The sequence below is a fragment of the Corvus hawaiiensis genome, chromosome 1 (genome assembly GCF_020740725.1).
Source record: "Corvus hawaiiensis isolate bCorHaw1 chromosome 1, bCorHaw1.pri.cur, whole genome shotgun sequence".
Taxonomy (NCBI): domain Eukaryota; kingdom Metazoa; phylum Chordata; class Aves; order Passeriformes; family Corvidae; genus Corvus; species Corvus hawaiiensis.
In genome coordinates, this window is record NC_063213.1 from 37,119,120 (window position 1) to 37,131,071 (window position 11,952).

At 39.4% G+C, this 11,952-nt stretch overlaps 1 protein-coding gene across 2 annotated transcripts in view; it reads right to left on the bottom strand.

The window, feature by feature from the left end:
- METTL6 (methyltransferase 6, methylcytidine) overlaps positions 1 to 11,945 on the bottom strand; it is a 39,152-nt gene extending 27,207 nt beyond the window's left edge. Inside the window, exons 1-6 of one of the 2 annotated variants that reach the window (XM_048300752.1) lie at positions 11,851 to 11,943; positions 9,821 to 10,204; positions 9,007 to 9,141; positions 7,611 to 7,781; positions 5,601 to 5,742; positions 2,491 to 2,985 (exon numbers count right to left, since the gene is read on the bottom strand). In XM_048300752.1, coding sequence (XP_048156709.1) covers positions 2,837 to 2,985; positions 5,601 to 5,742; positions 7,611 to 7,781; positions 9,007 to 9,141; positions 9,821 to 10,102 — 879 coding nt within the window. In that variant the 5' untranslated portion in view covers positions 10,103 to 10,204; positions 11,851 to 11,943 and the 3' untranslated portion in view covers positions 2,491 to 2,836. Of the gene's footprint in view, positions 1 to 2,490; positions 2,986 to 5,600; positions 5,743 to 7,610; positions 7,782 to 9,006; positions 9,142 to 9,820; positions 10,205 to 11,850 lie in introns of those variants that run through there. The other variant, XM_048300760.1, reaches the window with a different exon arrangement.
- Positions 11,946 to 11,952: the final 7 nt, after the last annotated feature.

Consider the following 11,952-nt stretch of genomic DNA (forward strand, 5'->3'; position numbering starts at 1 on the left):
CTTGTCCTATCACAGCAGTTCCTTCAAGTTAGGGTACTAGGTACAGGTGCCCTCAGCATGTGCTGCTGGTGAGCTTACTTGAGCTTGGAAAGGCTGAAGAGTTCAGGGGAGTATATCCAATTTACTCAGCACTACAGCAACTACATGCACAACCATCAGTCACTGTGTCTCACATGATGTGGCAAGGATTTCTTAAAACTGACTCAACTTCCTCAAACTTTACCACAGTTACAAAAAATTGCCATGATTTAAAGTTCACAGAAGCAGAGTCATAGAAACCAGATTAGCCTTTCTGCCCATTCATCTCAAAATAACATCTGGTTTATGAGAACTATAGCAGATCTTTCTGGCAGGGGCATTAATGCATGCTACTTTATTTTCCAGGTCTGACTAGAAATGAGACTGAGATATAATAAAAAAGTTAGAAATACTGCTCTCCATTTAATGTGCTGCTACACAAAAGAGTGTACACAGAAATACACAGAAACACCGAAGCTACAGCCACTCACAAAAACATGTATTATTGTTCTGGCAATAGTTAGTTCAGTGTAAAAATGAACTCAGTGGCTGTCTGCAGCTAAGTCTATTGGGCTGACTCAAGTCCTCTAATTAATATTTTTGATTCTTGCCTACATCTCATTTCCTTTCAGGGATGAACAGTTCATTGCACTTGCCTTTGCATACGATGACAAGCACAGCACAGTGACAAGGTGCCATGCAAGACATTCCTTCAGTCTCATTTATGTGCTGTATACTCCGAAAGGACCAAACCTCCAGCCCTGAAAGGCACTTGGAATTACAGGCCTCAAACCCCACTAAATATCAACAGAGCTCAGGCTACATGTAGTCATTACAAAACTGCTGTGCTAAAGATGAACATTCACTGATGAAAGCCACCAAATAATGATAGATCAGATTAGAATAGTGCTGTCATTGTTATATCCCTTTTTAGCATAGCTTTTCATTTACTATAAATGTTACTAGATATTTATTACTAGCATGGCAGAAAGAGCTAAAGGGTTGCACAGCAGGGGTCAGCAATGCATAAATCTCTGGGATAATGCTCTCCATAAAAAAAAAGGAGATGACATGTAATAACCCTCCTCAAAGAATCATTAGGAGAATTGTGTGATTTAAGCATTTTTTCCTCTGAGGCCAAAGACTTGTGATACAATAAATTCAGTTGTGGGGCTCATGGTATCAGACAAAAAAACCCTGTGGTATCCTGACGCGAAGCAACAATCTGTTGCAAATTTATTTCTAACCATATCAACTGAATACGACCTTTGGCAGCTCCAATTTGTTAAAAAATTTTGACTGGTTAACTTTGTAACATTAAGCTTTAGGCTGGAAAATTATTACTTCTTTCTTTCCATGCACATACGGCCAGTGTTAAGAGCCTGGGGAAAAAAAAATCATTATCACATCTTATGTCTACTTTGTCATAAACAGAGGCAAAAAATCATCTTGTCATAAACAGAGGCAAAAAATCATCTCTGGTCCACATCAGATGTGCATGACTGGGTCATCTAGCAACACACAAGTCCAGTGGAATGACAGCCTGAGTCAATCAGTCACATACTCATATACACAGCCAGAGATGAAATCCCTACTCAGAACAGGGCCACCCTCAAAGTCACAGGGTGCTCAAGGCCTTGGCCGGTCTTATTCCAAGTATTCCCAAGAATGAAGGTTCCACAACTTCTCTGGGCCCTGCCCCAGTATTTGACCTCCCCTTAGTATTTCACTGGAATTTCCCCTGTTGCAAATTGTGTACATTATACAAGATCAGCACAGGCCATTGCACAAGTCACCGGATACTCCTGGGCTTCCTCTGCTGCAGAGCAGCTGTTCAAAATGCAGGTTAAAGACCCAGGCATGGTTTTGAAATTACATCATCCAAGAACACAGAAAAGGGCCTGCAGGGCAAAATGCCACAGTGCAAAGTGCTGTAAGGAAAGGATGAAGTTCCTTCAAGCAGTTAAGTCTGCTGCAGCAACAGTACGGTGGCTTTTAGTGGCAGGAAGAGCAAAGACCAACACAACTTTCCTCAGAGTGATGGAAAAGAATTAAGACCTCTGCTCAGGAAAGAAGCAGCTGACTACACTTCATATCCAAGAAAGTACTCCTGACTTGCTGGTTTCAGTTCCAAATAGGAAACTCATTTGCAATACCTCAAATAATTCTGCACATGAAATGAAGAACATCTGACATTAATTAGGGATAAAGACGACCTGATCCACTAGCATGCTTCTTCAAGCATGAAATCAGATAAATTAGGATCTTATTTAGAATATAAACATCTGTTTACACACCTAAATGCTGAGCAGATTAAAAACATACCATTATTAAAATATTAAGGCAGCTTACACTATACTGCTCACTGAGTCTGTTTCAATCCTGTATCTGAGAAATTACAAGTACTGAAAGTAAATGAAATATTCTAACATTAACAAGCCTCAAAAATCACAAGTGACAGGAAACTCAGGATACTTATTTAAAAATAGTTTTAATAAAAATGGAAGTAGCAGTTATGATAATAACTAATGAAAACTAATGCTTAAAATTAACCATATTTATATGCTTTACCAGATCCTCCAACAATGTTGCACAGGTTTTATTTTAGAAGCAGGAATACAGGTGCTCAACAGGTTGCCTGCATCACTAAACCATCTTAAAACTGAATTAGAAATAGCATTCCTATTTTGTATCCTAGGATAGAAACCAACAAGAGGTACTGGATGCAGTCATTTTTGGTTCACCGGAAAGATGAGCACACAGCTTATGTGCTAGCTTCCATTTCAAACAAGCAATGCTGTTGCTAATCAGCAAGAACTTATGTCTCACTGAAAGGCTTTTGAAATTTGCTTTGAAGAAAAACTCTTGGAACATGCAAGTCTTCTTTCCTATTCACAGTTTCTCGCTGCACATATTCATTGACCACTTGCTCATATCCCTCAGCCTTGAAAAGCTGAGATAAGAACTCTGGAAGAGAATTTAAAAAAAAAAAAAAAATGAAATATTATGTTTAAGTTATTTTTAAAACACCAGACAGCCTTTATATAAGCATATGTTCTTATGTGTTACAGCATGAAAATCACACAGGCCTTCAGATTTCAAGCTGTTCTATGTGGGCAGACTGCTGAATAAAAATCAATAAAGATCTTCTTTAGAAACATCAATCTAAGCAAAACAGCTTGTAAAACTGGGGCTTAAGCTAGTTACTCAGTTGAATTTCCAAAAATTGCCACATCTCTTTATTTTTATTAAGCCTTGTCATTCTCATTGTGACTGACACCAGTGCATTTTCCCTTTGTGCAGCTGACCTTCACTAGCTGAATACATCACTTATCACAAGTATTTCAAAGGTAATCCAGCTGTGTAGATGCACCTCTGCTCAGGGAAGAATAACACCTTATGTTGCATGCAATTGCTCAACAGAAAAATGGACAAAATGGCAAAGGGGATATGGTGATACCCAGCCTCCACTCAGTTGAACCAGAAGTATTTTCCATAAACAAAAGAATTTTACTCAAAGCATTTCTCCCCTAAGGAAGGCAGAAGCACCTCACAAACAGGGTGACCTATGCAGCTATTGACTTGTAATGAAAAAATCGTAATTTTTCCTTTCCTGCACGTCAATTCACTTGCCCAGACAGTAATCTCACTGTAAATTTAAGCTGTTCTAAACTTGTGTTACTTGATAGAAAACAAAGACATTCCATTTTTCACTGCTCAGGGGGATCAGCTCAATGAAACAGTGATCATGTGGGTACAGGAAGCACCACAAGAGATGGTGTGTTGAGGAAGATGAGACCACCCACTTTGGTGGCACTGCAGGCTTACATCAATCCAAGCCCACCATGGTTGTAAACATTGTGTGTTCATGTAAAATGGGGGACCCACACCAATGAAATATAAATAAACAGCACTTAATTGTGGACCTACTCAAATCTCATTGTAAGGAAGTTGCACATATATCACAACACAAAACTACAACCACACATTCTTCCACAAATTTAGTATTATTTCAAACAGTAGAAGAATGGATTTTTTTTCCCGTGGAAGAAGTTCTGTGTTGTTATCTGAGACCAGACATATTATAAATAAGTATCATTCAAATCAGCCCACGCAGCAATTACTTGGTGTACCAATGTAGTGCTAAAGAAATGAAAAGTAGCAAGGGCTGCAACCTCTGTGGAAATGATGGGAGTCAGGTCTCCAGTAACAAAAGAATTCTCAAGCATTAAGCAATGTTTATATGAAAATCTGTGAAATGAATGAGATCATAATGATTAAAAATGGGAGTAGAGGTGATCCATGAGACTGTCACAGACCAGCCCAAGGAAAAGCAACTGCTGCTATGAGCAATATAAAATAAATTCCCTCTTTTCTCCTTCCTTCCTCTTTCCTCATCCCTACCTCAATTCTTCTCCCAAGGGAAGCATGCATGCTAGCAAGGAACTTCTCATTCAGAAACCATTCTAAAACACAATAAAAATGGGATTTAAAATTCCACAGCTAGGTCAGTCTCTTATTTGTTCCCTTTAGCATCCATTCACTTTGTAAGAGCTAATTGTTTAAACAGAACTAAAAATCATTCAATAAAGAACAGCTCCAGAAATGCTTCAATGAAGCTGTAGCACAGCCTGCATTATCTTAGATTTCATCATTGTCCTATGAAGAATAGGGGGAGCTCAGACAAGATTAATGGTTTTTATACTAGAAGCAATTAGGTAATATGTTATGGCATAAAATATGAATAACATTTACTTGGCTCCAAATCAGTCTCTTCAGTGGCTGTATTTTGCTTTAGACTAAGAACAAAGAGCCCCACAGAAATAAATTCACAGCTCTTATTACACAATACTCTACAAGTGACAGGGGGGAGTAATGAGTTTAACACGAGGAACTGGGAGTTAGAAGCTATAGACAAGCTATAATCCCAATTCATTGTGAGAATCTAAGCAAATTCCTTCATGTCTCTGTGCTTCAAATTCTCCACCAGTAAACTGCCATAATTACCCTTCCTCCTAAACCATTATGAACACTGAACAAAAACTAAATACTGTATCACATGGGAAGTTTTTTTGCATTGTCTTTACAAAAAAACAAACCCCAGAAGACAGAGTGACCACAGCTAGTCAGTGCTATCCCAGCAGGATTTGTGCATGAGCTTCTTAGTGCTGCAGTCACAGGTTCTGCTTTTAGAAGTCAATAGACCTCATCCTGCACACCAGAAATAGCCTTGCACAAAGAATGATGTCAAAAGAACTGCTTAGTTGCTTCATGAAGATGATCAACTCTCTTACTGAACATTAGTCTTTTCCCCTTAGGTAACACATCTGAATTCAGCAATTCAGAAACTGCTGCTCTTGGAGCATTATAGCACATACAACAAGCTGGTAAAAAAGAAAGTGCTGCACAAAGTTCTGCCAGTCTAAATAACTGCTTCTTCCCAAAAAGGATGGTAAATGAAAGAAACCACAATTTATTTTCATCCACATAAAATAAAACTTCCATGGGCATGTTGGCAGTTCCCTGGAGAAAGTTTAAACAGAAGATTCACAGGAAAGAAAGCACTCTACAGTATGTCTTACCTTCAGTAAAAAAATACGATCTTGTCCCATCTTGTCTAACATAAAAGTTTTCCCCAAGTTTGCTGCCGGATTTAAACCTGAGCATTGCATGATCATACAGGCCATAGTCTCGGAACAGGACACACTTCCCTGGCTTTAATACCTGTCACACAATACATACATGCTTTAATAAGCTAAACAGATTTAGTCATATATAGGTATATTTATTTGTGTACACATACAGACATACACAGATAACGAAGACAAGGTAGACTAATATAGTCAATACAACAGTGAGATAGTATCTATATCTATATCTACATCTATATATAGATGTAGATATAGCTATAGATACAATTCATTCCCTGTGCAATAAAAAAGTTGTGTAAAAACTATATTGACTCTTAAAAATGCTTTCCCATGAACAAAAGACTGCAAATAGTTTTAGAATACCTTGTTTGGATGCTGATCAGCTAAATAGGCAACACTCTTCAAACACAGACGAAAGAAGAAAACATACAGTTTAACAAAAATTCCCATCCGGGCATTTTTTCTGTTGGGTAGTATCCTGTTTACCACCTGATTTTGTTTAATGGTTAACAACAAAATTTAGAATATCACGACATTTATTTTTTCATGGGAGAAAGAAAAACGTTGCAATATGTTGAGAAATAAATATGAAACCATTTTGGGAAAATGCATCATGGATTTTTTTTTAATTGCTTTTTGGTAAAGAAAGCAAGCCATAAAGAGTTTAAAATTTATAAATACATGGTCATTCCCCATGCTGATTTTAGGTATCTGATGCCTGTAACTTTTCTACGTCATCAAATACCAGCTGTATTTGCTAAGAAGAAAAGGAGCACTTACCACTTGCCAATTTGTACAGAAACCTGCAAGTGACTTGGATGATCCAGGCATCTCCACAGAGAAAACTAATAATTACCCCTTTCATAACCACGAGCTAAGAACCAATCCTGATTTTGGAAAACAGCTGGAGATATACAAAAAAACCCTAACATTCTCTTTTCAAACTACTGATAATAAACCAAAAGATATTAGAAAATACGAGACCCTGAATACATGCATATGCAAAAGTAAAAAATATGTTGACTGTTTCCCCCTGCAGTCAATATATGACATCTCAGGAAAATTCAGAACAATCACGATTCAGGTTGTTTAAACCACCCTTTGGATGGGCCTATCCTAGCCTATCAACTAACAAAGCTTAGGGAGGCGAGTCTCCCTAGATTAATGTTGACTTCTGAACACTCCACTTTTAAATCACCACAGGTCAAGTGTGTTTAATAAGAACAGCAACATCCTAACTGCAAGTCACTGTATCTCTGGAAGTTAATTTTGGCTCACTATCATTCACACTTTATGAACACAGATATCTCTGTATTATATAAACATCATTCATAGCATACAACCCAAGTCACAGCTCTAAAATCATAGAGTCATAGAGTGGCCTGGGATGGAAGGGACCTGAAAAATCACGTGGTTCCAAACCCCCTGCCATGCTCAGGGACACCTTCCACTAGATCAGGTTGCTCAAAGCCCCATCCATCCTGGCCTTGAACACTTCCAGGAGTAAGGCATCCACATCTTCTCTGGACAACCTGTTCCAGCACATCGCTAAAGAATTTTTTCCTACTATCTACTCTAAATCTCACTTTGAATCCATTTCGCCTTTTCTTGTCACTACACGCTCTCATGAAAAATCTCTCTCCACCTTTCCTGTAGGCCCCCTTCAGGTACATGAAGGCCATCTTCTATATACCTTTTTGTTATACTGATGGCATGAATTAGGCCTCAATCGAAACAATCTCACAATACCAGGAGTGGGAAAAAAAGGACATTTGTAAAACATATTTTAGTCCTGCATACTTGGTGAACGAACTAAATACATCCATGGAATATAATATGAAAAATCACCATTGCAAGAGAGTGATTTTCTCAGAAAAAAATTTACTTTCCAGCTAAAAAGAAGGAAAGTGCTTTAAAGGCTGTAAAATCATCTGGGTTTACCTTGTAAATGTTCCTCAGGACAAGATGCATTTTGTCAGGATGAATGGCAGAAAGCACAAATATAAGTGTGACAACGTCCACGGAATCTGCTGGTATATTGTCTAGAAGATCATCTTTGGTAAGATCACACTGGAACACTTTACATCTTTCAGTACTATATAAGGCATTTTTCTAGGGAAATTAAAACAGCAAGCTTTCACTGAAAATCAGCAGCATTTGTTGCTACAATAAAATAAAAATCTTGTGAAATTAATCAGTAGAGAGACACAAAAAACAGTGGCAAAAGAATATTAACTTCCAACAGGCAGCTAATGCAATCAGAAAGTCTTTGCTGCATACTACAATAGTGAAACTATAACTAGTAAAATAGTCTGTTCTCGTGAATTTGAGAAGGAATGTGCATTAAGACAATTCAGAAAACATACCATTTCTGTTTTACCCCCGCTTCTACTCTTTAAAGAATACATAAATACTATTAAAAAGACTATTAAATACTATTAAAAATTAAAGAAATTACCTATTATAGGGTTATGAAAATAAAGCTCTTGAGCTACAGGTAGACTGCAAACAGTTGGGGTTCCTGCTGCATAATCTGCAGCTGGGCTGCTCTAGCCACAGTTTTGCTGTGGAAAAAAAAATCTGATCTTGGCAAAATATAAATTCAGCAAGAGCTGTGGAGGTAGATGCCACTAAGTCATCCAAAACCCAGGGCACACACTCAGCCCAACCTCATCCTGGGGTGCAGCCAAGGCATCCCAGGGAGCTGCTGTCCTCTTCTTTTTGCCACGTGTATTTCTTCCCGTCTTTCCCATGACAAATGCTCTATGTGTCTTGTGGTTCTTGGTCACAGTGCTTTCAATTAACAGATATATAGAAATTTACCTGTGATTACAAACTTAATAAAGACTTCTAAAGCGCAAAGCCCCCACCAGCCCTGCTGCAAGGCTCAACTTTGGACTGCAGTACCCACAACTAAGTGTAAATATACCTACTCCAGATCAGGTTACAAATTGCTTTAACAGTAACTTTCCTAGCCTTGTTTCCAAGGTTCTCCCTGGGACTCCCTCTATTAAGGGCAAGCTTCCATCACAAACAAATTTTGCTTGTACTGCACAGTCAACAGAGACATAGTAGTGCTCCCAAAAAACAGTCTTCTTAAATCATTCAACTAATATACCATAATGCTCTAATTTGACACTGAAAAGCAAAGTCTTGAGCAATGATTTGGCTTCTTACATAGGATCTCCACTGAAATGCATCAGTCTCCATTTTTTGGCAAAACGTATTCTACCCTTCTTACAAAAAGGAAGCCAAGAGAAGTCTGTTGTTACAGTCATTTGTAATTTTAGAAGCTTCTAAAAAACACTCTAAAAGAAGTTCCAAATATCACACCAACCTTCACATACTCAACAGCTCTAGGAGAGAAATCACAGGCATATGCAAAAATATTCAGATCTTCTTCTAAGAGTGGAAACAAGCAGTTCCCAACCCCGCAGCCTGCTTCCAGAATGGTCAGTTTTTGATCTGCAAACTGGGGAGGAAGCAATACGAGACAAAAGACATCATTTTTGTTTTCCCTATCATATGAGCAGAGGCACTGTTCAACCAGCATTCTAAAAGCTATAATCAATTTTAATTACCATTGTACAAAAAAACCCAAAGTAGACAGCCACTGGATAATCTGACACTAAAACACAGACATTTTGATTTCTGCAAAACTAGAAATCATTTTAGAATATATTAATACTTCTTCAGTCATTTACCCCTTAAGAAATCAACAGACTTGTGCCATTCCTGTCTTGTCTTTCATTCAGTTATAAGGAACAACAGATGCATCTGGCTATTCCCCTAACTATGTTTGGCAATTAGCCTGCAGTTCTGGATGCTTTTCTTTAAAGCAGTGTACTGAAGTTGTATCAGCTTGCACACAGAGAGACAAGCTGTCTATTTAGGACACAAAACCCAAATATTCCAGACTTCATTCTCACCATCCCCATCCAGCATGGGCCACTTACAAACTGAAACGGAACTGATGCATCTGATTCTGAGGAGTTATCTTTGATATTAGAAGAAACTACACAGGGCACTGCAAATTTTACATGTCAGCTCCTACCCAAATGGCTTTGTTCTAAGTATTATTAACTCCCTTGGAAACAACTGATTGGAAATTATCAACCCCATCTTTTACAGCACAAGTGTGTAGATCTCACCTCATGACATGCCTTTAACTCTTGAAACTCTCTGGTTGTCCAATGTCTGTCTTTGAAGAAGTTGGTGCTGTTTCTTTTGTAAAATAGATCCCAGTTCTTCTGTGCCTCTTTCTCCAGTTTTAGTTGTTTGAACTCAGACACCAACACCTGATCTTTTGCCAGTCTCTCAGCTTCCTCTGGGCTAAGGACTCGTGCACTATGGCCTTTTTTTTGGAAAGCACCATCTTCAGTAGATGTTTTTACTATATTTAAGCAATTGGCTGTTGCCTTTTCTTGGAACATTCTAGATTCTTTCACACAAGCATGAACACCAAAGACCCAAGGATGATTTTTTTCCTTTAGTGTATGGTTCCATCACTTAACTAAGGTAAAATAAGCGAGGATCTAGAAGCAGAATTTAAAATGAGAAATAATTACAGTATGCACTTACTACAACTTTAGTGATCTGTCCTACCTGACGGACTTACATGTCACCAGATTTCTCTTTATTTCAGAAAACCTTCATCCAAACTAAGAACCACATACACCATCATGCTGATGTCAACGTTAAAGAAGATACTTCAGAGCCTCCTGGTCTTCCCTCTGCATCCTAGAAAGCTACTCAACAAGAAAAAGATGGTGCAGCTCTAACTTTATTTTCACTAAAGGAGACCTGAGAAGGAAAGCAAGGGCTTTGTTTCTCATTAACCTCAGTTAGAACACTTCAGAAAAAAGGTAACTGAAAAACAGATGACATTTAAAAGTCACATTAAAATTGATGAAACAAAGTGTATTCATGTTAGCATTTCTCCTTCCTGCTCTCAGCTCTGTGAGAAAACACTGGTGAAAACATCAGCATTTATAACACCATGTCACCTAAGAAGAGAACAAAACCAGTACTGTGGCCAAAATGCCCAGAGCTGGCCTGTGCCAGCATTCCTCCCACTGCCTCCTTCTGAGGATCCACACTGGTTTTAACAATCACAGGTGGTTTTATTTTCAGAAGTTAACAAAAAGAGCTTTGCATAGGCTGGGAAGGGACTCAAACATTTTTTCTTATGTTAAACTGGTTCTGACACCTATCTTGTCACAAACATACAGATCCTGGATGATGGCACATGCAAATTAAATCCCACATGGCCCAGTAACTCCCAGGGAAGCCCAGGTAGCAAACACTCACCACTCGTGTACATCAGTGCCCAGAACCAGGCACTGGTGCCATTTTACCAAAAAGGAAACAAGAAAAACACAACAATACACACCCTAAAACAAAAAAAAAAGAGCAGTACTTCACTTACGTATTTTATCTTATGATAAAATACTTTCTATGATACATATCATGGATCATATGTACACGTTATATATGCTATATGTGATGCTATCATGATATATACATGTCATGACACAAACACAAACATAAAATACGGAAGTGTGCAAATAAAAAAAAGAGCTGTCAGAATTTTGTCCAGTGTCACAGACACACCCGCTTTTCCTCCAAAAACAGCAGAAGAGGTTATGGAGAAGAGGCTCCTTTGAAATGAAGTCTCTTCAAGAAGAGCATACCCTCAAAACAAACAAACAAAAAACCTTAAACAGCAAAATTTCTGCTATATTTCTATACACGCCTATATTCTAGGCACGCTCCATTATTTCATCACAGAACGAGCGAGGGAAGGAAACAAACCGAAGCCAGTCCTCTCAGTGACGCATGTGCTGCGGTGGGAAGGCAGTGTGATGATAAACTCAGTTGCAACAGCCCATGCTTAGGCTAAAGAGCCTTTTAAAGGTGTTTAATCCAGAGCTAAGACCACAAGCATGTAACACCCCTGTGTGATCCCCTGGTCCCCCCACAGAGAACCGGCTTCCCTCCAGCAGCTCCTGCCCTAGCGCGACCGGGGCTTGGATACCCCGGCAGGGAAGGAAAGCCCCTCCTGCCCTGCCCTGCCCAGCCCTGCCGAGGGCGGGCAGCGCCGGGCTCCCACCCCCCCGGGGACCCTCCCCGGGGCAGCAGCCCCAGCCCGGCTCCGCGCCCCCGCCTCGCCCCGCCGTACCCGCCGCCAGCCCCGGAGAGGGTTCCCGGAAGGGAAAGTCAAGAATTTCCGGGAGGACGCCGGGCGGCAGCGCACGGAGGAGAGGGAAGGGACCGGCCGGCC